Genomic DNA, 27,983 nt, shown 5'->3' with positions numbered 1-27,983 from the left:
AAATCAATCATCTGTTCTCGTTTTCACGAACAGTGACAACGAGTGTGTATGTGTGTGTTTTTGATCGGCGAATTTCTCGCAGCGCAGCACCCTGAGCGTCGTCAGAGTCACCTTGCTAGCGCCGCAACTTCATCCGGACACGAGAGGACGGCGATAACGAGCCAACCACGGAGCATATCCGAAATATGGCCGCGAATCTGGATGAGGAGCAGAGTCTGCGGGAGTGCGAGGCCTACGTCCAGAGGCACAACATTCAGCAGACCCTGAAGGACTGCATCGTGCAGCTGTGCGTCAGCCGCCCGGAAAACCCTATCGCCTTCCTCAGGGAGTACTTTCAAAAGTTGGAGAGGGTGAGTGTTTTAATTAAATTTTACTGCCGCGCGAATGCAAATTGAATTAAAAAAAAATGAAAAGGGGGAGTGGCCGGTCACGGCGGCCACTGCTTTGTTTGGAGTGGCTGACCTCATTTGCGTTCATTACGAACGCACTTGTTCTTCTTGCTCGCACGTCTCATTATCCGCACGCAGGGCGCTCACTCGCTGGAGCACGACCCTTACTCGTCGGTTCGACCCCGCGTCCCACATTTCAAAAGAAATCGCGGTTCTTGCAACAGAGCTGAACGTCATCTTTCGAGACCGACAGAGATGATCATTTTGCGTTCCAATTGTTCCTCAATTAATAACTGAGGCACATCAGTGATTGGACTTGATTAAAGTTGGATGCGATTTAAATTGATTTGTTTTCTTGGTGTTTACATAATAAGCAAGAGATTGTCAAATAAATACTTGTTACGATAGAGCACTTAAAACTTTAAACAAAATGTTTTAAAATTAAAATTAATTTCTAACACACAAGGAGTTTATAAAAATTGACTTAATTGTGTTTTGAAAATATTATCTTCTATGATGAAATTCCTTAAAATTCCATACAATTTTTAATATAATTTCTGCTTGAAATTTTCAAGAAGTAATTTAATTTCATTGTTTAAGTTTGATAATATTGATGAATGATAAACCTTTTAAATTCTATGAAGTAGAGATATAATATGACGAATAGTTCAATATCACACTACATTTGTTAACTTATCAATTATTAATTTCATCTACTAGTAAAGCTCTAACGTTTTTATTTTAAAAATGACTGCTGATATGACGGCAGCTGTCAAATCTTGTCATTTATGCAAAACCCCGGTAATCATTACTGACGCGGTTGCTTGTCCAACCTGCTGCTTGTCTTGTTTGCACTTGACTTCACAGATCCGGCGATAATAATTAAAGAGTACGTCGCCCACGCTTATCAAATTAAAAAAAAAAACTCAATTCTGGCAGCGAAATCACGTTTTTATTACTTCTCCTCTGGTTGGGTTTCGCACTATATACTTACCGTAATTACAAGAAAATTGCCTTTTCCGGTCTAGCACAGGAAACTGCACTTTTACATTTGGCGCCTGCTAATTATATTTGCAGACGACCCAATTATTTGCAAACTGAGAAAGTCGAGCAGATGACGCTAGAATATTAAAGCGCCTTACTCTGCAATAAAATTGAATAAAATTACTAAAAATTTAAGACTAATAAAGTCTTGTCATAAGAAAAATATATTGTGGGAAATACTTTTTCCTGTCAAAAATGGAGAATATATTTTTTGCTAATGATTATTTTAATACTAAAGCAAACTCCAGAAAGAAAACGTTGAAGCTGTAAAAATGAAGATGAAAACTTATCGTTCTGGAAGGCTCTGGTTTAAATATTTTAAGCATTGTATAGCGATTTTAAATTTATCAAACGAATTAATTTCAGTACATAATTATGTTCAAGCTTAGTAATAATAAAATTAAGCTTAATAATTTATAAAAAGCTTCAGAATTTTTCTGATGCCACAGGAGGTCTTACTTTTAAGTCAAGCTCCACGTCTTTATAATTGACCACTTAAAATTTTGTTCAAATAAGTTGATTAAAAATAGTAAAATATTGAGATTTAATTTGTCATAATTTGCTTTCCTCCTTAGCTGCTCCATGGTCAATGATTAAATTAAATTTATAACAATTAAGATTAAAAATTACATATTGTATTTAAAAAATAATTGAATGGAGCTGCTTTTTAAAACAGAATGAATTTAAATTTAATTAATTCAAAATTGCATTGATTCCCGTTTTTCCGTTGTTTTGAAGATTTTTTGTGTGAATTGCGTCTTAAGAAGTTGCGGAAAACCCCATACACAAAAATTTATTACACAAATTGAGGATTGAATTGTTATTTAAACCGGACGTTGCGTCTGAAAATATCTGAATTTTGAAATCCTCTTTGCTAATTAAGAGGCCCATTCAACGTTTAGAGAGCCAGATTGATTCGCGAGCAGCAGCGCGTGGGCCGTTTACTCAGTTTCACACAGGCGTGGATATTATTGAATTTGCCCACGCACTTTTGGCCGGTGCCGTCGCCGTGTGCTCGGCATGATGAATTGTATACATACGTGTGTATTTATGAGCAGCGAGTGAGGCTCCATGGTAACCGTGACAACCTGCTGATAAAAGCTGCCCTGGCAAAGCACAAAGCTGGTTTGTGCCGCCAGCATCAGCAGCAAGCAGTGGGTCATGCCAACATGGGCAACGCGCTGCACGGGATGCTTTTGCGCTACCTCCGAAGGGCCCACAGACACTTCGCCCAACAGGTATTTATTTCATGTCCACTGAATTCCACGCTGCCGGGCGTGCTTTGTGTTGCGGCGCCGGTTGTTGTTCTCTGACAAACCCGATTTCGCGATCCTCGCAACAGGAAAAAGGGATGAAATCGAAATTAGCTCAGGCGATTATACCAAGCCTAACTCCTTAAATATTTTATCCTGGAGCCCCAGATGAAAAGTTTTCTTTAGCTTATTTCATCCCTGTTTGCTCTGGCGGAAAAATGAAATGTACAAAGTTTTAATTAATTAATTTACTCCATATTAATGTTAACTTCTTTTTATTACTTTTATTATGTTGCAAATAAAAATTTAACTCTCTAGTGAGAAAATTGCCCATTTTATTCTTTCATTGTAAATAATTTTTCAACAGAATAGCTCTAAATCAAATGCAAACGTAAATAAATAAGTCAAATCTAACTTATTTCAATTTTCTTTTGGACATCCTTTTTTAATAAATATAGATTTCAAATTTATTTATCAAATTTTCCACAATTGATTGTTCTGACTTGTTTGGAGAAAAATAAACAAATTGAAATTGAAATTGAAATTTTTACTTTCCGTTAAAATCTGCAATTTTCATGATAAAAAAACGTTTGATGATTAATCACATGAATAGAATCCAGGCAAATCCATAATTTTGCTTTTTCCATAGAATTTTTGAACCCAATAAACAAATTTCTGAAACTAGAATGTAGTCAAATTGAAAATGAATAGAATGTGTGTTGCGATGTCTCACTGGAAACAATTCAAAATAATCTGCTCGTTTGCTGCTTGCCAAAATGACAGTTGGTTGTCTTCTGGGCTGATTTGCAGCAAGCAATTTCCGAGATGGTTGTGACTGCGTCTGTCCCTCTTGGGACTTGCCCGGAAATTTGCCTCTCTTGTTTGGTGCGCGTCACACAATCAGAATTTGCTCACGCCCAAACAAGTACTTGATGTGATTAGCACTTCGTTTGCAAAAATCAATCCCACTGATTGCGTTTCACTGATATCATTTTATTACATGTCTACTAATTATAATAGTAAAATATACATAAAAATTAATAAAATATAAAAAATAATAAATAATACTTTTATAATTTTTTTTCTTAAAGAAAATAACAAATTTAAAAAAGAATTAAAGCACACATATTTTTATTGTGAATATCAGTCGCATTTACAAGTACAAAATGAAGACCATTTTACATCACAGTGCTATTATTTTGAATTTTTCCTCTCCTCCTCAAAATGCTGTAATCCTGCTGCAATCATAATTATACTCTTTTTATTTAACATGCACTTGACATGGCTTGTTCACAGCAAGACAAGTGTGTAATTCCCCTCACTCATATACATATTTGACAAGTACACCAGAACTGGATTTTGCAAATTGCTGTCTCGGCGTTAGTAACTAAAAAAATTGCCACATGCACTGTCAAGAAACTTAATCAATTAATCTGGTGCTGATGTGTAATAAATTTTTCTGTTTTTATTTCTCTCACGTACTGCAACAAAGTTTGGACAAAAAAAGGCAATACCAAGGCTAAAAACTTTACTGCCTGCAAGCGATCGAGTTATCGTCCGTGCTGGTGAATAATCAGTTTTCGCGAACGCCCGCTGTTGATACTGAAGTACTATACATGTATGCGCTTGCATCATCTCTTGTTTGACGGACGACGTGCCGACGTGTGTTATAACAGTTTTCGTTGTTTACCAGGAAAACTAATGCGTAGGGAAACAGTCGCGATTTACCACCGGGGGAGGCAAATATTGGAGGACACAACATGTCGTTATGCCGTATAATGCATAGTGAAATACCCCCTTTCAAGCCTTTTAAGTTCTCTGCGGGAGTAATTTTTTTTGTTTTTGACATATCTGTTTAAATCCATAAAAAATTTCCATTGCATCAATTTTAAATATAAGTAGCGAAATGATGATTGAAAATTTAATTCAATTTATTTTAAATGGAAACTCTTGCAAATTATTTATTGTAAATGTACTTATTTTCCAAAATTATTAGATGAAAACATATAAACATTAATATCACTTGAATTTTGTAATGATTTATTATTATTATTATATACTGTATATAATATAGCAATTTAAAACATAATTATTTATTAACCACGGCGGCCATACCTCTTTTGATGTTGGGCGTTTTAGTAGAAATCGCTATTTGTAAACTCTGCTCTTTTTTTTCAATTACAAGTTTTTTTATGTATTGACAGAAGAATAAATAATAATATATATGGTAATGTTAAATTTAAAATTTGGAGGTAAAATGACCCCCTCAGATATGGATTGTGATGAATTGGTCGTTTTTTTCTATGTTAACTTTTTTTTTAAATTTTATTTGAAAATATATTAAAATTGATATAGCTTGTAATTCAAATTGTGATGAAAATTTATTGCCAAGTAATAAATATGAAACAAGTTGAATAAAAATAAAAATTATTCCTTACAATTTGAAAGTAAATGAAAAATCCGTTAATTTATTCAATGGCAGTCAATTACAAGTTCATCAATACAGAACGACCTTGCCTTGCGCTCTTTTCATTCATCAGTTTCATCACTCTTGTCCCTATCAAGCGCAACCCTTGAATTGGTCATGCCACTTGTGTGTAAATCGTGCGGTCTCAGCAGGCGCGAAGGCGAAGGGCGATTGGTGCGATAACGCATGCAAGTCGGTGCATTAGCGTTTGGGGGGTGCACGGGTGCCCCGGGGTGCTCGTTGAATGACGTCATCGGTGCCAAGGGGTGGGCGCCACCTGCCGCCAAGATCAATGCCACGGCTCCGCCCCCTTCAACAGCCCGATTTCGCGACGAGCCTCCTCAACACAATAACAATAAAATTTGGCGCGCGCCTCTCGCCTTTCCACTTCTGCGATTGCGGTGGCCGCGACCAAAACCGCCGATTTCCTCGCTGCCATGGTCCTGGTGAGTCCAACTGTTTTTTTACAATGCCAATCAATCACCCCATGTGGCGCGTTTAGCACTCGTTTGCCATTTATTCTTATTCTATTTGTGCGAATTATAGAGTAAATCTTGATCAAAGTAAAAATTTAATGCAATTTAACAAGAAAAGCAAAATAAAATTTAAAATTATCTTCTTTACTGTGCCTTTCAATCAAGCATGAATATTTAAATTATCAAACAATTTTAAAACTTCATATTAAAATTTTTATTCTTTTTATTGTTATAGATTTTAAAATAATTCTTTTGATTTATTCTAAAAATAGTTCCCAAAATTTTACATTAAAATTTTATAAACCAGACATATTTTTAATTTTTTTATTAAAAAAAAATAATATTGAAATTTCTGTTCAAATCGAATCTTCTCTTGATTTCTTGATATTAAATTTCTGCCTCTATTTACCTGGCCGAACCTGCGTCTGCTGCGCATTTTCATCTGGTCGGGTTGGGCGTGATGCAGAGGCCAGCCAGCCTGAATTTTTCTCTCTGCTTGCCATGAGAGCGTGTGGGTTAATTTGTGCTTACTCAGCACAGAGAGGCCTTTGAAGCCAAAAATCTTTTTCATTTTTCCAGGCAAATAGTCAAAAGGAGGAATGAACTCTGATTTGAGGATGAAATTGACGTTGAAAGTCGAAATTTGAGCGAGAGGTGAAATAGAGTGAAAATGTTTTTGTGCGAAAATTGTGTAATAAAGCATAAGCTACACAAGGGGGAAATGCATTGTTGAGAGTGAATCAGTAAAAATGGAATGAGAATCTCCAAGGCCAAGTTATTACTTTTGAATCAGTGAAAAGAGGAACAAGAAAAATTCAGAAGATCAAAGTAAAATTGCAATAAAATTATAATGTTAGTTGTTACAAAATTTTCATTTCAAATATAAAAATAGTAAAAATACCATGGCAGATTTGTTGAAAAGCATATCACCATTGGCTATTGGTTTTATGTTTGTACTGATCATAAAAGTTTCCAAGGCAATTTTGTAAAATGATTTTCTCAAAAGTGAGTTGAAGCGATGCAAAGTTGTGACCGTTTTGACATTTCGGACATTTGAGCAAATGCCAGAGGTGCCTGTTTCTCGAACATTCCGCTCAACCTACTTTCTATGGGTCCCAAAAGCAGTTATATTTCTCGTAAACGGAAGCAGCCGGCATTATTTATCTCGTAAATGTGTTCCATGAAAAGGGTCTCTTTTCAGTTTGAGTAATTGAGTTAAAACGGGGCTGAATAGGCTGCGTCTATGGCGAGATCGATAGCCCAGCCTGCGATATATGTGTATTCAACAGATTGGATTCATCCACGAACGATTTTCGGGCTCAGGTCTATCACTGCCAAACAGTCAGTCAGCCAAGCTTGACTAGGAGGGGCGAAAAGGGGCTTGTATATATGCGACCCGCACGGCAACAATGAGCGTCAGGTTGCCTGACTTTTGATCGCAGATATTAATACCCTTCCACTATACACATAGCAGCCTTTAGATTACGTATGCAAATAAAATGGCACAACATGTTCGTTTTTTTGCTTTAAACGTTTAATAAAATTAAGTATAATGAAGATGTTTTTCGGAGATAATCAGAGATGAACGAATAAATTTAAAATAAGCTTCTGTTGAAAATGAACTGGTTCGATTTTTTTTACATAAAAATTATATTTATATATTTTTTTTTAATGGGGGACCGGTTGCAAGGATAAAAAACCATCACATAAAACGCTGGCATATTAAAAAAAATATGTAACAAAATTTGCACGGTTAACGCTTAACTAAAATATAAACTTGAATAGGTAGTTTTGTACTCAAAAGTCACATATTTTGCTTTCAATGAACTGCAACGAAGTTGAACATTGATTTTTTTGCAACTTTAGGAAATATTTTCAAATGATAATTATCAATCCAGCACAATCAAGAAATTACAGCAATTATTTTATTAGCCCATATAGTCACGGAAGCCAAATAGAACATTAGCACCGTTTCCTGGCCCTTACTGAGAGAAATTGCTCTTTGGAAAAACGTATTTGTACGCACGTAGAACACAATACTTGCCGGTCTTCACTCGGCCTAATGAATCGGACAGGCCCTGTTGCTCTAGCAGGGCACGGCTGTCATTCAATCATCTTGTTTGCGGCCGACTGCTAAGAAGTGTCTAAGCTGAAGGGGGGCGAAAATAAGACGGAACAATGCAAGTTCTTGATAAGGAACAACTAAACTCGACAGTTCCACCCGCTCTCTCTTCTCGCCGGGGTGTGTAATTTGGCCGAGACACGCGAAAGGTGACGCACGTGGTGACGTCAGCAATCCGCACCAAACCTTTCTTTCAATCCAAAACCACCTCGTGAATGATCCTTGTCGGAAAATCTTTCCAATGAAATTTTTCGCCCTCTTTGCGTGCGTGACACACGCTGGCAAGAAAAAAAAATGTAACAAAAGCTTCAAGCTCAATTACGGAGCCAAACAAAGTTTTCTATCTTGATGGATTTATTTATTATACATATTGACGTGCATAATGTATGGGTAGTTGAAAAAGACGCATTGACGTGGAAAAGTGAAGATGGTTCGGAAACGAGAGGTCTGCGTGGAAACGCGCCGAGATGATTTATATTAGGCCTAATGCGTGTGTGCAGGGGAATGATTTTTTTTTATCGTCGCGCGCCTTCTGTTATTCAAAGGTTCCGGCTGGTGTGTGTTCGGTGATGCATATTTTACGAGTGCTTTTATAACTGCGTCAACGCGAAGTTTTCAGATGTGGTACACCGTGAGTTTGCCATACTGCTTCATCCATATTTCAAGAGATGAAAGAAAAACGAGATCAAATCTTTCTAGAGGATTTGATTCCGCGAGTAAACTTCTTTTCCTAACTCCATTTAATTTAAAAATTAAATTCCAAATTGTTAGAACAAACAAAATCGGCCAATCGGGCAGAAAATTGTCATAAAAATAATTACTCAAAAATGTTTGCTTTATTTCAAACGCATTAAAAGTTTAAACGTGAAACAAAGTGGATTGATTTCTTTTTTAAACTTTCGTTAATATACAACCAAAATGTATTATAATTATATCATAAGTAGAAAGTAAAGGGAAGATGTCTCTTTCATATTGCTCCAGGAAATCAAGAACAATGTTCCCGACACCTTAAATAAACCAAGAGCAATAAATATTAAAATTTTGTAATTTAATCTCAAACAATCAAAATTTTTAACTGTTTATGTAAATATTCAAACCCAGGGGAAAACTATTTTAGGTCAGATTAAGACAGAGTGCCCTTTAATGTTGGTGCAGAAAGCACCACCCAATTTTACCTTTTTTATTATTTGCATATCTTTTTGAACCTTTTTTTACTAGGTCGTGCAACTCATTGTCGGCGCAAAAAGCAATTTAAAGCGACGGACTTTCGCCCCCGGTGCTGGGCTGCAGTTGATCGAATGCGTAACCTCTGCACACACGCAGGGTGCGCCAAGTTCAGAAGCTGGACGGGCGGGTTTGTGCGGTGGGCGGGCGCATGCAGCGAGCACCACCAGCTGAGTGTTGGAGCACAACCCGTATGGTGGCGACGGCAGCGGCCGATATATAGTAGGATTTTTTTACTTGGACCTTTATTTTGCTCCGTCAGCTGCGGCGTGTGGAGCAGCCGAGGCAACTTTCAGTCGAGCGCCAGCAGCCAGTGTTGTACCAGCAGTGCACGCAAAATGCCTCTGGTGAGTCGCACACACGCCACCCTATATCAAATTTTCTCTGCTTTCCCTGCACAACTTTTACACGCCAACTAAAACTGTAACATACAATCATGGAAATTGTTTGTTTGCTATGATTTGGGCCAAATTGGTTCGAAATCTTTATAGAGCGCAGGGCGTATCCAGCCTTGTTAGTAGGTCATAAATCTGCCCGATTTTAATCCGTTGTAACTTACGATCTATTGGCACACATTTGACAATATCCGTTGATAACAGTTGCATCATTTCACCAGACATTGTCGCAGCATTGTTTATTGTGGAAGCTTCTAAAGGGTAGGAGTTTTGTTTCAAATTATATTTTCATAGGGATGCACAGTGCTTCTATTTTGAAATAATTTATTCTTCCGGATCCAGAAATTATTTTTAACTCTCAAAAAGGCTGAAGCTTCTTAATTATAATTATTCTGAAGCTTATAAAAAATCCGAATAATCCAGTTTGCTGGCGAAATTAAAAACAACTGATCAATATCTTGATTGTGTTATTCTTAAAAATGAATTTTCCCCCCTCTTTTTTATTAAATCCATTAACAGAAATCAATTTTACTTTCCTAAATTTAAAATAATGCTATTGAGTAGTTTTTTTTAAACTCTCATTGAAAGGAGCGAATTCCAATATTAATCGCTTCTGCCGCATACTTAATTCTAAATAATCTTTTGCTCCATTTTTTTATATCTTGATAACCTGCTCCGTTCATCTGCATGAACTCAAAAATTTTATGTTCAGTGCTACTTACCAATTTGCGCGCGGACAGAAGTTGCCTCCTGCACTTTATTCATGAGAGCGGGTATCGTCGCCTGCGGTGCGTCCACATTTCACCGGCACAAAATTAATATACAATACCTGTTTGCATGTGGCCGGCGCATAAATTACCGACGGTCGGGTCACCACTAGAAATTACGTCAGTGCTCGTGCCCCTCGGTACAAATGTTCAAATTAACGGCCTCTGTATGATTAATAAAAAATTGTAGGCCACCCACGCGGCTTGTGCTTTTGTTTCTGACGAGAGAACAATTTTGCCAAGCACTCCTGTAAGAAAGAGCAAGAAGAAGTTTAATGATTCGCCTGGTCTGAACTTTCGCCTTGATTTTCTTTTGTGACTTTGGTTTAATCAAAGAGCTCTTTCTCCGCTGCTGCCGACCGCCTTTCTGCATAATTAACTTTTGCATATTTCCCGCGAAATAATGGAAGTAGAAGAAGAATGGGACACGTGCCCACACCAGAATTATGCTCTCTGGGGAATCAACTTTTTGGGCCCATTCGAAATTTATATCACCTTTGAAACTGTTAATATTCGCTCTACCACCAAATTTTCTGCGACTTGAAAGCAACTTGCACGGAGAAAATGGAAAGCAGTTCAACATGTTATAATAAAAAATGTCCTTTCAATTTTCCGCAATTTTAGTTCCAGGCTGCAATGACAAAATACAAAAGTAATGTCAAATTTAACATTTATTTTTTTAATTTTTAAATTAGTACTAAACTTGTGACTAATCGCCCTGATGTGGAATTACGTTCCGATACGCGAGATAATTATCTGAGACAAAGCCTGGAAAAAGTTATCCTGTTGTGATAATAAAAAATGTTGAGGCGAAAATTCCCAAAAATTAACATTCTTTAAATCCACACCAATCTGTCCATGAATGGGCGATTAGTCACATAATTTAATTATTTCCCATTTCGAGTGGTTTCTTTGAGTTTAAAATTTTAAACAATTTTAATTTTTATCACTTAAATTTAAACTTTTCTAAACAATTAAAAAAACCTCATTTGTAACATAAGCAGTAAATAATACCGATTAAAAAAGCTACTGGCATATTTTTCACTATCCAAATTCATTTTTTTTAGCCAGAATTTGCTGGACGTTGCAAATTATGCCCAAGAGAAAGGTTCAATAAACATATATTAGGCCTGTGGGGCGAAAAAACACGACTATACTTTCAAGCTGACAAAAACTGGCCTCGAGGGATTAATTTGGTGAAATGTCAAAAGCACCTCCCAACTAACCAAACGTTCACTTTTTCCCCAAACCGGCCAAACTTTTCCCGGAAAGGTCACTCGGTGGTTGGCGCCGAATTTCACTCGTTCGTGTTTCGGCAAACGATTTTCGTGACATATCTTGCTTGTCCCGTGGCCGTGCTATCTGCGAACAAGTCACATGGGTCATTCCATTTGCTGCAATGTACTCGCGAGTGTTTTCGCCGCAGTATTCGAGAGAAAAGAGGGCGACGCATGGGTTTATTATTAACAGAATGGCGACTAGAAATAACTCGAAGCGCGCGCGGCGTCATCATTTCAAAACTCTACACATACCGCCGCGCGGCTCCACATATCTCTATCCTGAGCGCTGCGGCAATTTGCTCCGAATTAACCAGCGGCAGTCGGATGGAAGAAATTCCACCGACGACGAATCTTAGCCCCCGGGGACTGCCAGTGTGCGGTGGGCATCATAATTTGATAACGTGCACTTTCGCCGTTTTACTAGGATCATTTTTTCCGATTTTTCCTTGGGCCGGATAACGAGGTGCGGTTGCGGGATTTTCGTAGAAGAGGGAAGGAAATCGGTCGGTATTTGCATTGGTGAGATATATCGGATCGTTGGAAGGCAAAATTTGTGTATTGGAAGCGATGCCTGTCTTGGTAGGTGAATAAAGAAGGAAAAGAGTGGCGGAAAATTGAGCTGTCTTTTATTATACGAGCAAAGGAAGATATATAAATTTTCCTCTTCGTTGAAGAAATTTCAAATCTATACTTGAAATCTTATTTGCTATGTGAGCTCTTCAATATGCTATCAATTTTCTTCTTATGATTAATTGATATTTTGATCATACTGGGATACATAATTTAATTTCAGTGAAATCTCTCAGCAGATTGATGATCCAAGAAGTTCAGAATCATTCAGAATGCTCGTGATTTTGTAGAATTAAATTAGCAACCAGATTGAAATCAAATTTCTTAAACTTAATTTTAGCATAATTTTTAGCTTGCCTGAAAATTTGAATGGATTTAATAATTTGATAAATATTATATTTTAAATTATTGGGCATGGATTTTTTTTTATTTTTATACAAAATAGGTTTTGATTATTGGAATTAATTTTAATTCTCTGTTATTTTTTTACTTTCTTTTATTATTTTTTTGATTAGAATATTGAAATAAACATGCGTCGTCTTGTATTATTCATTACAATTAATTGGAGAGTTAAAACTAAATTATTTCTCCAGATTAAAAATGCTACCACCGTCGCTGTAAATCTCTTTATATTGGTTATGGTTATTGCAAATTCAGAGCAAACATTTAGTTCAAATTACTGTCTGCAGACCATTTGCGATCAACACTGCATACATTCACGCAGTCGGAACGGCCAAAAATAAACCATCGGAAAAAGAAAATGATACGGCTTGTGTGGGAGAACGAGCAAAAAGTTGCGATGCACGCCGTTGTTTTTTATTCGCGGCAGGCGAAAGTATCAATTTTGCACGCTGCAAAGGGTGGAGTGGCAACCTAAATAAACACAGACAAAAGTATCATTCGTGTTTGTTTACGCAGAATCACGACCCTCTGCTCGCTTGCCCAACTAGAAGAGTTGCAGAAACGGAAAATGCAGCACAAAACGTTGCTTGCCGCCATCGGCGGAAAGTCGATACTTTCCTTTTACCGCGGGAAGGCGTATTGCGATACATATTCCCTTTATTGTTATTTAATGCGGCTCCGAAAAAGCCGCATTCGCTGCACGGCATTTAATAATTACTCACGCGCGCCCAGAATAAAGTCGCATGCGAGCACCCCCCACTTCAATTATTTGCAGCTGAAAATAATGCGTCTGCGTTAATTCCGGACGGACGCGGCTTTGCACGCCACGATTCAACCAAAGTTTTCTTTCATGGAAAGGGCAGGGAAAGGTCGGCTGACGTTGAAGTCTCGTGACCCACCGTGCGCTGTGCGCGATATTTATAATTGCCATGCTGGTAAATGAATAATGAGCACGGTTGTTTTGCTCTTTGTTTGTCCCACGGTAGTTACGTCAAAATTAGTCCGATTCTATTCTAAGCTCTTGCAAAAAAGCTTACGATTTAGTTGGACAAAAAAAATATTATTAATATTTCTGAGCCATTCTCAGATTTTTTGCTGTATATTTTCCCTTCTATCTGAATCATTTCTTTGAGAAAAATATTGTTATTTTAATTTACGAGGAGTTCTAGAATGAAAATTTTACTGATTTAATTGTAAGCACATTATGCATTGTTATTATTAGATTTTATTTTAAACCAAAACTAAATGATGCGCCAAATTTGCAAACGGTTTGCTTTAATTAACAAACAAAAATAATAATTTTAAGATGATAAATAAAAAAATCTGAAATATAAAGGAAATTAAATACATTTTGCTGAGAGGATAATGAGAAAAAAATAACAAGTGTCTTGTTTCAATGAAAAATGATATTTTCAATTTTTTTTTTTCATTATAAATTCCATTTTGCAACTGACAATGAGTAATTCAAAACCATAAATTATAAAAATTCGCGCAGAACTTAAATTTAATGCAACAACTTTTGCCCTTTTGGCCGAGCGAGTGGGACTCCCGGGCGATTAAAAAGCATCATCAATTATCCAAAAGCGGAGGTTAATGTTGGGGCTGCTCTCTCGGCGCAAAGGCAGAGCAGGATGAGCCGACGCAGTTTCGCACCTCTGGCGCTGCTTCGGTCGGTCCTGCAGACGCAGAACAGAGCTTGCTTTGTTTACCGGTCTAATTGTGGAGAGGCGTGCACATACAACACACAAACACACACGCCGGCCGGGTAATTGAGTGCTCCTCTTTATGCCCAAACAAAAGTCGGCCTGCGCTCGCTCTCGTTGCCACCGCAGTTTCCACTAATTATTGATAAATAATGCCTGAGCGAATTTTAAGCCCGGAATTTTGACGTCGATGAATTCGGCTTGTGGGATTCGATTATTAAAATGGATTGTTATTTTAACGAGATGAAATTGTGGGAATTAAAACGATGGTGCCCAGGTGGCGATTTTCATTAATTACTGATTTGATTAATATTGGTCCTGAACGCCCTTTTCGCTTTTTTTAATTGAATGTTCTAAAGATATTCAGAGAGTGTATCAACGCAAAAAAATAAACCGCTGAATAATAATCTTTGAATAATTTATAACATGGTTGGAAAACTTTGCATTCAACCTTCCAATATCAAATTTTGCTCTTGTGGCAGGTTGCAAATGAAACTGGATTTTTATATTGTACATTCACTGGAGCAGAAAGTAATCCCCTTAACGTCACCGTCGCTGATGCCACCAAACGTCGGCACAAGGTTTTTCAAACTCACCGAATCTGAAAATTTATCTCATCACCAGTGGGCGTTGTATATGAATTGCGTGGAAATTTCCCATTTTTCCTCCACCCGCGTCCCTTCGACAGCACAGCAGCAGGGCCGTTTTTTTCACATATCACGGAGAAAATTCAATCTGCTAGACTCGTCAACTGGCATCACACGCAGCCTCCCGAAATCCGGTGGAGTTATGGATTGGCATGCATGAGCGTGTGTCGCCGGCCGCGCTCGCCCACCCCAGAAATAACTATCACACACGTCCGAGCCAAATGCGACCGAATTAATGTGAATATGGGCCGCAGAAAATGGTGGTGCTTCCTATGGAGCTGCTTCTGATAATTCAAAACACAAATCTGCTTCAAAGCAGCGGATCGCGAATCTTAGTGTGAAGTTTCTTGGTAATTAATATGGCAACTCATGCGAAATTGCAATCTCCCTGCTGAATTTGCCAACTTGTGTTGTTGTTTCAGAGACAATTTTGAAATTGCCAGAGGGAATGTAGAGCAAAATGAGTTATTAGTTGGCGCGACTGCTGTGAATTTGCTTGCAGACAAAGCAAAGATTCGTGTCGTTGGAATTGAGAAAATTGCAAGACGATATATGTTTGCAATTGCAAGCAGAATAATATGATATATTTTTGCTTCTTATTTTCTTGGCAAGCATTTTACAAATAAATTTTGTATTGTTTCAACGCTACATTTTAAAATAATAAGTTATGTTCCAAACTAGTAGTCATTTCCTTGATATTCCTATTATTAATCATGTTTCAAAAACCTTAATTAAACCTTAATTTATTTCCATTTTCCAATATTAATTTTTAATGAGGCGACAATTTTGGGCAAATTTTAAACCTAAATTTTTTTAAATTAATTAGACAAATATTAATTTAATGAAAGCTGATCCAAACTTGTAGAAAAAATAAAATACCTGTTATAAATTAATCTCTGATTTCGGAGTAAAAAATTAATTCTGAATGAATTCTGAATTTATGTAAAAGGTTTTCAAATTGGCTCTGCCACTCTGCTCATAAAATAATTCTCCCTCTGCCGTCTCTTTGTGATTTACGGTTCTCAGCATTTGAGATAATGGCGTGAGCAATGCGCGCACCACCTTCCCATCACACCTTCGCAGGGTGCTGCGCCTCTGTATTTAATTGCACCACATAAATCTAGTTTGCCCTCGCGTGTTTGGCCAAATTGAATGACCACGCCGCTAATTTCTGCAGCGAACAAGACACACGGCTGCAAAAGCGTTTCGAGTTGGGGATTAGGCGAGGTTTGTAGCTTGCATTAATGTCAAGCGACGAACAAACTCGCGATTCCTCTGGGACCGAAGCAGCGGCGGCGCGAAATTGATATTCATGGAAGAGGCGCGTCGGCGTAAAAAAAAGAATGAAATTCCTTTTTCCCCGACTAACAAGAAAACTCCTCCGAAAATTGAAGATTGCTTCTTGCAGGGTATTTATTTTCGCCTCGCCCTTTCTCAAAATGCAAATATTTAAATTGCAATAAGCAAGAAAGAGGCGCTGTTCGGGCTGGCAAACAGTTGAGAACCGGCGGCTGCAGCAATTGTTTGTCAATATCTCGAGGGAGGAAAAGCCACGCGTATGCTGAGGCGGCAAACAAGACGCAAATTTCCATCGCCGGATTTTCGTTTCCTTTTTTGTCGTCGAACTCCTACTCGCGAAATAATAATCCCCGAGTGCTAAGTAAAGGCCCCGTCTCTGTGTATTATTCTTGCTCGCCAGCAGCAACGGCCGCAGCCACTCGCTCGGCGGCGTTTTTGATGATGTCTCGAGAGCCCTTCCTCAAAGACGCGAAAAGACCGTCCCAGATATTTCCAGAGAGCGATTTTGATTCTGGCAGGAGCGGAGGAGAAGAGCTCTTCTGCGACGGTCTGCTTATTATGCCTCTGACGGAATCACAAATGCAAATTAGAACTTAATTAATTATAAAATAAATCAGCGTCTATAGAATTGTTTTTTATCAGGAGAATTCAATTTTCTAAATTCTGCTTGATTTATGCAAGGATGGAAGTTTTATCAATAAATATTTTAAATTAAAGCTGTATTCTTCAAAAATCAAAGCATTTTTATTAAAATTCAGAATTTTGTCATTGTAATCGATTCAAACATGTTATTCCGATATTTAAATCCATCCTCTTTTATTATTTTTACTGATTTTTACTATCAAAAATCCGTTTTAAAAAAATGCGCTTATTTTGATCCTTGTTTGTATTGCATATCTCTATTTAACAATATGTTCACTATCTTTAAACATGTTTTTTACTTAATCCATCCCAAATTCCTATTTTTATGCTTCGACCCTTCCGATTCCGTTCCTAGAATTTGTTAGGCCCCATCACTTCCGATTATCCCCGCCGCAACTTCTCGCTCAGGAACACGCAAAACCTTATCCATCTCTCTCAACTTGTTAGAATAAATGGCGCCGGCACGCCCTACATTCAAAGGGAATCGGATCTGATCTTCGTTCGCACTGACACACACTCACACAAAGTCGATTTTCGTCCCGTAGTCATTTCTCGCGGGGGCAAGCTGCCCGCCCCGAGAGAAGTGTAGAGGCCACGGACGGCATTATTTGGGAAAGTGGCGAGTGCTGGGCTTTTGTTGACAGTGCCGCTGTGCAAACAGAAGCACACTCTCGCGTCTTCACTGGCCCTCTCCGACCCTTTAATAAACGCTTCCACTCCCTGAAAATGGAAACAGCCCGACAGAGCAACTTTAAATTTTTGCATTTACCATTATTTATAAATTCAAATTATTCTTCTGTCGATTAAAATTAAAATCTATTTATCACGATCCTAGGTATATATTTGAGTATGCAATCCACTTCAAATTTAAAAAAAAAAATGTGAGATTAAAACAATTGAACAGATTTATTCTTAAAATGCCATAATATTGAAGATTAAAATAAAATATTTAACTAATTTAAATGCTTTATTAATTTCTTCCAGAAAATTTTGGTTTTGAAAAATTATTTTTGTTCCGTTTACTCATCAATAATGATTACATATCTCGCATAGACTAAAAATATCACAAGAGCAAAGAAATAATTTTTTTTAGTATGTACTGAACGTGCAGGTCGGTCATGAAAATAGCCCTCGGTAATCCGAAAACCAGCGTGATGTCGTTGCTTTTGCTCTTTCGATCAAGTGGCAGTAAAATTAATCATCTGCGCGTGACGGCGAAATGAGCCAAGCACAAAAACAATTTGGTGCGTGTGCTAAACTCACCTGCCTGCTGGAAGGGCGGATTACACGGGGGCTGTTGGGCGCGCAAATATATATATCGTCGTAAAAGCGAGCGGGGACATTAAAAGATTTTAACGCTTTGACGTCACACGGCCGTAAAATAATATTGACACATGGATGTAGCGACCGAGAAAAGCCAAGTGGCCGATTCGTGCGTGTGTGCGGGTGATACACATGGAAATAATTGTGCAAATGGCCACTTTTGACGGCCGCCGCATTTGCATCCGGCTATTTCCAGTGCCGCGCAGCCAACAGTGTATTTTTAACCCTTTGAGACTTGAAGTCAGTCAGTCAGTCGATTTCGTTGTTTGCGCACATGTCCTCAGGACGGGCACGCGGCTTTCTTTCTTTCGCTGCTGTCAACGGCGCGTGCTGTGTCGATCGCACTTTCGTTTCTCGGAACATTTACTTAGGGGACGAGTTGAGACAGTCTGTGGCACGGAATAGATAGTAGTGCACCTGTGGCTTTCAATGAAAGATAAAACTACTTCGAATCAAACGATAATCAATAACCCATTATAACTCCAAGACCGTGGTTTTCCTTTGCTTCAGATTTTTCTATTCTGAACCTTCTGCTCATCTATTTTCCTTTGGATTTTTAAATTCCCCCTTGGCATTCATTCCACGTTTTATTGATCAATTCTAATTGAGTACTTCCCTCTTCGTTAAATTTCAAATTGATCAGCACAGCATTCGATTTAAATTATTTAAACGCTGGATAAGATGATGCGTAGGAAACTATCAACTTGTTTAAAAAAAATTTATATTAGGGATTCATTTAATTTTGAAATTGTTGAAACGATATTAAAATTTGAAAAATCACGACAAGGTTTTTCTGTCTTTTAAATGTCGTAATAATTTTGTAACCAGCCTTGCGATCCAGAAATTTTTTACATAACCCTGAGCTTGGACTTTTTCCCACCCAATGTAGTTGAAACTTGAGGGAATCTTGTCCTGATTGCTAAATCATTAAATTCAGTTTAAAATCAGCACTGTGAGGTTAACATTGAAAAATCAATTATGGAAATTTTACCTTTCAATTTCGATTCGCTCTCTCAAAATTTAATAAAATTAACTTCAGAAGTTATTTATTTTCATGCAGCTCCAACTATTTGATTTATGAGGTGACTTTCTTAAAACTTTCTTATCAGAGGGTTGCAAGTGCAAATTCTGAAAGCGACACCTATAGAATCGGATTTTAATTAAATCGCACGCCTAATTAATTTTAATGTTTCCACACCACGGCAAGTGTAATGGAATCTCTCTTCTTGAAGAACAAGTTTTTCAACAGCGAGAGAGCCAATTATTAAATGCAATCCTTTCAGCATCCTCCACTCGGGAGAAAATAATTAGCTGTTAAAGAGTTGCAAACTTTTTGCCCGATGTGCACGTCCGCTGAAAAGATTAATTAGCGCCGGCAAGCAACCTTTGATCTCTCGCGTTTGAGTTCTTCTGCTAAGGGCACGTTCAGATTGGTGCATGTGAAACTGAGCCTTTGGATTTTGGATTCAACCCTCTCTAGCTTTGCCGTTTTCATTCGAAAGCAGCAAAAACAGACCGCGAATAAAAAGTCGTCGTGTGTGTTTCTGTTGCTAATTATAAACACCGGCACTCAAGGGCGCGCTTCCGTCGAAAATAGGAGGGGTATGGCCTAATTTTGGGCCCGCTAATTATCGCACGCCGGGTGCGAATTAATTTTCGCTTCATATCGCTCCTGTAATTAAAGAGACCAGGCGTTATTTGCGCGCGTTTGTTTGTGCTTCCACCACAATTGCCACCCAAAAACTTCCCGCTGAATAAAATATCTGCGTGTTTGTCTTTTGATGGGCAGGCACTTGCACCAGTTTAATGACTGACTGCGAAACGAGTGGGTTTTGTAATGCCCGACACGAGACCCACTTGTTTTTTCAGCTGTCCCGCTGCTTTAATTACAGCACTGACTGAATTGAGCCGTTTGCATGAAAAAAGGAAAAATTTAATTTATTTTTAATTATTCTGATTTCGCCTTAATAAAAACTAATTGTGTCTGATGAAAATTTTAAGTTTTATTTAGAATATTATTTCTATAAATATCGATTCAGATTCCACTTATAATTCAATATTAAAAAGTAATTTGATCATAAATCTCTAGAGGTCTTTCAAACTTTGATGGATTATTGTGAAGATTTAATTCTATTCGGGAATTTCATATCACTCTGAAGAGCCGCTCAAATGACAGCGTGAAGTGCCCCAGATCGTTGGGAAAATGACATCCAACACCCCTTGAAGGCAAGGGTGGCCCTCTCGAAACCATTAATATTCCCTCATAAGGAAGGACGACGCGATTGTTCTCGCACCCGAAATTCTGTTCCGTCGGCATTCCGAACTTTATGGCTCGTCTTTCCAATAACGAGTGGCGTGAAGAAGTTCATAATATTCCCATCAGACACCCACACCGCGCGAGTGCCAAGGAATTCCTGTGACGTCAATCTGCAGTGCTCTCTCGGCTCCGGGGCGCCCTGGCTTGTTTGTCTCGCGCGACGGTCACTCATCATTCTCTCGCAGTCACCATCATGTGATTCCGTATTTCTAGCAAAATGCCTCCTGTCGCCAGACATTTCCTGTCGCTAATGCCAATTTCGCGGCTCCAAGACGACATGATCACCGGCTAAGTTTAGCATTACACGCAGAAATGAGACCCATTTTCATTTCCTCCATTTTTCTTTGCGATTCTTTCCTCAATTTTTAATTAAATTTTTCTCATTTTTTGAGACTCTTGGAGAATATTAGAAAACAATAATTGAAGATTTCTATGTAACTCTAACAAAATGTTTTGCTTCATTTTTCATTTTGCAAATTGTATATTCACGAAATTTATTTTCACTTTCTTCATATCTTTGGAGACGAAGAAATTTTTAAATAAACGCAACAAAACTTTGAAAAAATATTAAAGTGTTTCTATAATTTTCCAAGTTACAAGTTGGACAGAAAATAAACACCATGCAGTAAACGTTTTATTTTTTTCTCTTTTTTATTTTTGGGGCGAATGTTGTATCACATTGGAATTTTTTCCTTTTATCGCGTTGGCCACTTATTTGCCACATCGTAGAATTTGTGAGGCTTTTTCGCACAACCTAGCACTCCGGGGAAAAATCATTTATTTCTAGAGAAAAAAAAAATAATCCATCATTTCCTTGTTTGTAGCAAACAAGAAAGAATCTTGTAGGCCATCTACTTTTCTGGCGAAATGCCATTGGGTCATTTCTGCGTTCATTGCTTTTCGGTGAAAGGAAGTCGTACAGAAAGAAGCAAAGTTTGTTAGGAAATTGCAAAGGCGAAAAAATGATTCCGGAGCGAATTGAATTTCCTTTTGCCCGACTCACACAAGGATTCAATTTTCCACTCAATTAAGAAGAGCACGCCGATTTTTCTGAACTTCTTTCTTCCGGGAAAACGGTCTTCGAGAGCGCACTCGACGCTTGGAGCAATTACGCGAGACGCGCCGAGTGTCGAGTTTGAGCACGACCGACTCTTTGGCGCCGCTCCAACTAACCCTTGCTATGTTTCCACCTGTTTCGCAGCGGGGGCATATTTTCTGCTCCACTCCTACAGATTAAATCGGTCACCAGTAATAACAAGAATGAGCAAAAAAATCAATAAGAAACAACGCGTGCAGAATTATACAGGACATTTTTTCTTTCATAAAAACACAACATAAAAATAGTAAAAATGTTGAGTTGGATTTTTTTTAATAAATTCTTTCTATATTTTAATCAAGATATTTATTGATACAATATTTAGTTTATTATTTTTTATTTTCTGGAATTACAATTTTTAAATAATTTTCATTATCAAGATTTTAACAAATTCGGCTCAGGAGAAAATTTTAACAATTTTTTTTCAACAATAAAAATTAATTTTAAAATAAACAAAATAAATTTGCGGACCAAATTTGGTTTGGTTCGTTCTTTGCAATTAACTTTTCATGGTGAAAGTATGAAAAATTAAGAATTTGTCACTTTTAAAAAAACTAACGTCCCAAAGCAAATCAGATTTTCGCCTTTTTGTAAAGCCAGCCCTACGGTACCGCGCTTTCAGAAACACTCACTCGCCTGTTCGTACATTCGTAAATAACTTACGGGCTAATATGATATATAAGTAGGCCCGTCTCAGATTACCTGCTGCAAAGTAAACGAGAGCGGCTCACGCCTTGTGCAAACTTCTTTTTATTATTACCTGCCGGTCGCCCACTGGACGTCAAGTCCTTTGTAGACCGATGATATTACACGCTGCCATAAGAGAAGAACTCGCTTTTGCTATCACGTCCCCAGGGCCTGCTCGCTTGCCAGAGAGAAAGAGAGGAAGGAACCTCTGGAAAATGTCAGAGTGCTCCCTGATTTGCGATTCCCACGCCCACAGTCGGTGTTTGCGTCTGTTTTTCTTCCAATTTCCCGCATTTCCTCAGGGTATCCGCACACAGCCTTGTTTCCTACCGGCCTCAGGGACTGCAAAAATAACAGGCAGAGTTCTGAGCTTAACTTAATTTCAGAGGCAGATTGTTAGAGTTTCTCAAACACGCAGAAATAGCTTAAGGCGTGCTTATTGTTTACAATAATGAAGTAGTGCAAAAATATAATCCCTTAAAAACGGTAAATGCCACGCTGAAGATAGAAAAAATCTTTCATTTTATTTAATTTAAAATTTTTTATTATTTGATTTTTTCAATAATTTTATATTTATGTACATTTATTTTGGAACAACTTATTTTTTTGCATCCCCTCTCTTAAAAATTATTATTAGTTTGTTTTCTTTGAATTCAGGTCCGATAAAAAAATCTGTATAATAAATTTGATAAGAAGCTAACAATGATAAATCAATAATACATTTAAAAATAAACAATTTTTTAAAATTTCTAAAAAAAATGTAAAAAAAAAATTGGAGAAGAATTTGCGCTGGAGCCATGTATGCTCTTAAGAGTTTCTTCTTCAAGCGTTTGAGATTAGCCTCATAGCTTTTCACTTTTAAGATAAGCAAGGCCTTTCCTCGGCCGGCGACTGCCGATAAGTTCAAACACTTAGGCATTCAGCTCGTCATTAATCAGTTTAAGGTGATTCTTCTACGGGGTTTTGGCCAAAACTAGAAATGCTGCAATGGATTTCAAATGATTCAGATTATAAAAGTTGAACTATTGTGTGTTAATGTTTCAAGTATAGAAATGATTTATTTTCGCCCCATCGCTTCTTTACAAGGGGCCAAAGTAATGTCTGAAGATAAAAAACGGGTAAAAATCCACGTTTTTCTACCTTCTTTTGCTCGTAACTATCCATTTTGCAAAGTGAACTATATTTTTCTAGATAGCTTTCGATTCGCAAGATGTTTAAGTATCCAAAAAAAGATAAAAAATTATAACTCTTCTGTCATTTTATCACCCGCAGAGAAATAGCATTTATAAATGGCCCGTTAAAATTAAAAAAATTTGATTTCTCAGGGAGTGATAAAATGACAGAAGAGGTATAATTTTTTTACTTTTTTTGGATACTTTAACATCTTGCGAATCGAAAGCTATCTAGAAAAATATAGTTCACTTTGCAAAATGGAAAGATAAGAGCATAAGAAGGTAAAAAAACGTGGATTTTTACCCGTTTTCGACCTTTGGACATAACTTTGGCCCCCTGTAAAGAAGCGATGGGGCGAAAATAAATCATTTCTATACTTGATACATTAACACACAATAGTTCAACTTTTATAATCTGAATTATTTGAAATCCATTGCAGCATTTCTAGTTTTGGCCAAAACCCCGTAGAAGAATCACCTTAATCGGTGCCTCTCGCTTTTTAATTCCGTCATTAATGCTCCTGCAATTAGCCGCGACAAGCCGATTTACGTGCCCGTCACTTTGTCCTCCGTTGGTAGGCAACCGGCCCGTCGTGACGCAAGAGCGGGTTGCGGCCTCTGCCCCTGTGGCGCTTCGATCGCCTTTCGCTCGCTCGACCGTCGGGCGGCCATGTTTGTTTATGACGAGAACGCGTGCCGAGAGGATCACTCAGCCGGCGTCTGCGAGAATTTTGCATTTTTAGTAACAAAAACTAGGCAAAATGTCGTACAAGGGTCCGCAAAAGGTGCAGAAGGTGATGGTGCAGCCCATCAACCTAATTTTCCGCTACCTCCAGAACAGATCGCGCGTCCAGGTCTGGCTTTACGAGAACGTCAACCTCAGGCTAGAAGGTTTGTATTTATTTTAATCTAATTTTTTTAAATAAATAAAAATTTTTATCTCTGATAAATTGGCCTGCAGAAATTAATTTTATTACAAATTTAAATCTGTTTAATTTCATTTAATTTTTTTTCTCTGACGCGATTTATAATTGATTTTTTCCTGATTTTAGGTCACATAGTAGGCTTTGATGAGTACATGAATTTGGTGCTGGACGACGCAGAGGAGGTCAACATCAAGAACAAAGGACGGAAAACACTAGGCAGGATAATGCTGAAGGGCGACAACATCACTCTCATCCAGAACGTCAACCCTGTGGAATAGTGCGGGAAAAATTTTGTCTCGCGGGACTGTACATAAATATTGCGATTGTCAATGTGACCTGCGCGAACTCTTTATTGTTCCTAGATGTAAGACGAAACAAATTTGATCATTTTGAAAGAAATGCATTTTCTATTATGGATTTTTAGCTTAATCGATGACATTCGATAGCTGCCTATGTTCGTAATTTCCCTCTGTACCATTACTTGTCGTCAATAAACATGATCAACATAAACTTCTCATGTCTTTATCTATTGATTTAATTTTTTACCCACTTTCTTTCAACTTATGCCAAGCTTTATTGCACTATTTATTATTTTGAATGTGAGGAAATCATAAAAACTTCTTAAAAGAAATTTAATTAAAAAAAAAAAAAAAATAGGTTCTGCCACTCAAAAATAAGATGAAAAGTTATTTTTTTAGTGAAATTTAAGACAAGCCACTTTGTTAATCAGTTTGCTATTATTGATTTGCAGGAGCAGGCACATGACGCCAAGCAGGCAGCCGCCAGTCCTGAGGACACGGAGGACCTTTCGCCCCTTCCGGCTCAGGCGCACCAGCCAGTGAGGCGCCGAGGTGGAATATCGGCCGAACCAGTGTCCGAGGAGGATGCCACGAGCTATGTCAAAAAAGTATGATTGAGTGAATCTAAAAAAGAATGATAATTATGGGTTTGTGAAAAATCAGGTGGTGCCGAAGGACTACAAGACCATGGCTGCTCTCTCGAAGGCCATCGCCAAGAATGTCCTGTTCTCACATTTGGACGAAAACGAGCGCTCCGACATTTTTGATGCCATGTTCCCTGTCAACTTTTTGCCTGGCGAGAGCATCATCAAGCAGGGAGATGAGGGAGACAACTTCTATGTCGTAGATCTGGGAGAAGTTGAGGTAGAATTTTTTTAAATCATGGAATATTTTTTTAAAAAAAGTGAACTATTTTGGTAAACAAATAATGTTATTTATTTTTCCAGGTCTTTGTGAATGGAGAACTGGTGACCACCATTGGAGAAGGTGGCAGTTTTGGAGAGTTGGCCTTGATCTACGGCACTCCTCGCGCCGCCACTGTCCGAGCCAAGACGGACGTCAAACTGTGGGGCATCGACCGCGACTCTTACCGTCGCATCTTAATGGGCTCAACCATCAGAAAGCGCAAGATGTACGACGAGTTCCTCTCTAGGGTCTCCATACTTGGTGAGAATTTTATTTTAATGAGACTGACGCAATATTTGTCACAAATGATTTAAATTTGGTTGTGAGAAATATTTAAAATTTTATTTTTGAATTCCAATTTTTATATATTTTTTTTTAAATTTTTTAAATTATATCAATTCCAGAGAGCCTTGACAAATGGGAGCGCCTGACCGTTGCTGATGCCCTGGAACCAGTTTCCTTTGACGAGAGGGAGACAATTGTCCGCCAAGGAGAACCTGGAGATGATTTCTACATCATTGTCGAAGGCACCGCTCTTGTCTTGCAGTATAGAGCAGAGGGCGACGAACCTGTTGAAGTTGGCCGACTGGGACCTTCAGACTATTTTGGTAAAAAATGCTTTGGAATTTAAAAATTTTCCTCATCAAAATCCTCTTAGGCGAGATTGCTTTGTTACTGGACCGCCCACGAGCAGCTACCGTTGTGGCCAAGGGCCCCCTGAAGTGTGTCAAGTTGGACCGTGCACGGTATTTTTTCTTTTAATTTTTTAAATAAATTAAACACTTATGCATTTTGTCGTTGACAGATTTGAACGAGTACTCGGACCATGCGCTGACATCCTGAAAAGAAACATTCAGCAGTACAACAGCTTTGTGTCCCTCTCCGTTTAAGGCAACTGTTCCTTTTCTTCCCCCTTTTGTTGTTGAAGTGCCCTGAAATCACTGACCACAAAATCCCTTCCGGTCTGCACGTGACTCTAAATGTAAAATTAAAAAACCCAAATCCGTACATCTTTCTCAGAGTCCACTCAAAAGTGTGGAGTAAATTATGATAAATTTGTTTACTTAATATTGAATAGAGACACAAAAGTAACTGTGAAAATTTGTGTAACACCATGTCATAAAATTTACAATGGAAACTTGTGCATATTTTTAGTGTCTAGGGGATCAAGATGTTTTATGTAAATAAGTGGGGACTGCCAAAAAGCAAAATTTTCGGACATTTTAGCTTTTTCCAGGCCTTTCCAGCATTTCACTGTTTAGTTTGATTGCACTGAGAAGCACTTATATCAGAATTTGGAAAGGCCTTTTACAAAAATTTCTCCCTCAACACATTTGTTGTTAGCTTCAGTTCCACTGCAGTGAAGATTTAAAAAATATATATGAAAATTCTGTGGCTAGCGAGAAATATTGTAATAATTAACTTTGCTGCAGAATAGTTTAAATTAATTTTTATATTTAAAGTGAGAAGTAATTTAATGCTATACATATATTATATATTATTATGATCCGTTAAAACAGCATATTGGTACTAATTTATTGTATTTGTAATTAAGTAATGCTAAACGGTTGAATTAATCATTATTATTGTTGCACTCACACCAGAAAGAAATAATTTGGAGGTGTAGGTTTGACTACGATGCCAACTAATCTTGAACAAGTTTCTTAAAAATATTAGCAGAGGATTCATGAGCTTAGGCGGGAAACTAATATTTATACACAAAAGAATTTTCACAGCATTACTACACCCTTCTTAACTGGCACTTCTGATGATTATCTACTGTCTCAAGTGGTTTAGCTGTAAATTTATAAATAACTGCAATCAAAAGCCATTTTTGCCTCTTGCGGGCCGAGAGGAAAAACATGGAAAACAGTGAGGAATAATTGAAAAACCCAAGAACGACTGTCTGAAGAAAAATAAAATGTTTCGGAGAAGCCTTTGTCTGATTAGTCTGTCATTTTTGAAAACTTGAGTGAAATTCATTTCTCTTTGACATATTCTGATTTTGAACAAAAATTTATCAACCACTAAATTAATGTCAAACACCTTCTGGCCATGAGACGTGGTCTGAAACAGTAATTATTGTATATTTCTCTTAAAACATTTGATGTGTCTAAACAAGAATGTGTTGAACGTCATGGTACCAACAAGCCTGACTGGCAAATTAATGGGTCAGTGATCGCGGCTGGTTCCGTGGCCAGCTGTGCCACGCTTTTTTGACACTTTGTGGCTTGTCGTGCCCAAAATTTTATTAGAGCTCATTACGAAGTGAACCTATAGCTGTATGTATCTTTTATCTCTTGGAAAATAAATCCTGAAATTTATTAATTGTGATCATTTGGATTTTTCTTTTAAAGTTAGAACTTCTATACTAACAAATAATATTTCATCCCATTTATTTTGTTTTTGGCATAGTCAAGTGTCTCATCTGTGTCTCATATATATTGACCAAAGTCCTCTAATGAGCTTAGAAGTTAAGCTCTAATCTCTATAAATAATAAATTTAGGGACAAAAGGGGGCTCCCTCTTTGCAAGACTGGCCACCGCTTTCTTGGAAGGAGAAACGACCACAATCAA

The 27,983-nt window shown here is 37.7% G+C and overlaps 2 protein-coding genes across 5 annotated transcripts; both read left to right on the top strand.

The window, feature by feature from the left end:
* The first annotated feature begins 8 nt into the window (after positions 1-8).
* LOC132198332 (cAMP-dependent protein kinase type I regulatory subunit) lies at positions 9-27,740 on the top strand. 4 transcript variants are annotated; one of them, XM_059622307.1, is made up of 7 exons: positions 9-350; positions 24,953-25,108; positions 25,164-25,364; positions 25,448-25,667; positions 25,811-26,014; positions 26,065-26,152; positions 26,212-27,740. In XM_059622307.1, the coding sequence occupies exons 1-7, from the start codon at positions 186-188 to the stop codon at positions 26,294-26,296; spliced, it is 1,119 nt and encodes a 372-aa protein (XP_059478290.1). In that variant the 5' UTR covers positions 9-185; the 3' UTR covers positions 26,297-27,740. The 4 variants fall into 4 exon arrangements, with proteins under 4 accessions (XP_059478290.1, XP_059478292.1, XP_059478293.1 ...); XM_059622309.1 differs by lacking the exon at positions 9-350 and adding an exon at positions 2,515-2,671; XM_059622310.1 differs by lacking the exon at positions 9-350 and adding an exon at positions 5,576-5,599.
* Positions 23,936-24,711, top strand: LOC132197112 (probable small nuclear ribonucleoprotein E). The gene is made up of 2 exons (XM_059620188.1): positions 23,936-24,166; positions 24,328-24,711. Exons 1-2 carry the CDS (start codon positions 24,037-24,039, stop codon positions 24,477-24,479), a joined length of 282 nt encoding a protein of 93 aa, XP_059476171.1. The 5' UTR covers positions 23,936-24,036; the 3' UTR covers positions 24,480-24,711.
* Positions 27,741-27,983: the final 243 nt, after the last annotated feature.

The sequence above is a fragment of the Neocloeon triangulifer genome, unplaced genomic scaffold (assembly GCF_031216515.1).
Source record: "Neocloeon triangulifer isolate White Clay Creek 2 clone unplaced genomic scaffold, ASM3121651v1 ptg000012l, whole genome shotgun sequence".
Taxonomy (NCBI): Eukaryota; Metazoa; Arthropoda; class Insecta; order Ephemeroptera; family Baetidae; genus Neocloeon; species Neocloeon triangulifer.
This window is presented reverse-complemented; position numbering and strand designations above follow the sequence as displayed.

Bases quoted from the DNA above. Each gene is read 5' to 3' on its own strand.
- LOC132198332 (XM_059622307.1), top strand. From the start codon at position 186: ATGGCCGCGAATCTGGATGAGGAGCAGAGTCTGCGGGAGTGCGAGGCC. The intron at 351-24,952 runs GTGAGTGTTTTA...ATTGATTTGCAG, and splicing joins ACTTTCAAAAGTTGGAGAGG to GAGCAGGCACATGACGCCAA. The intron at 26,153-26,211 runs GTATTTTTTCTT...TGTCGTTGACAG, and splicing joins GTCAAGTTGGACCGTGCACG to ATTTGAACGAGTACTCGGAC.
- LOC132197112 (XM_059620188.1), top strand. From the start codon at position 24,037: ATGTCGTACAAGGGTCCGCAAAAGGTGCAGAAGGTGATGGTGCAGCCC. The intron at 24,167-24,327 runs GTTTGTATTTAT...TCCTGATTTTAG, and splicing joins CGTCAACCTCAGGCTAGAAG to GTCACATAGTAGGCTTTGAT.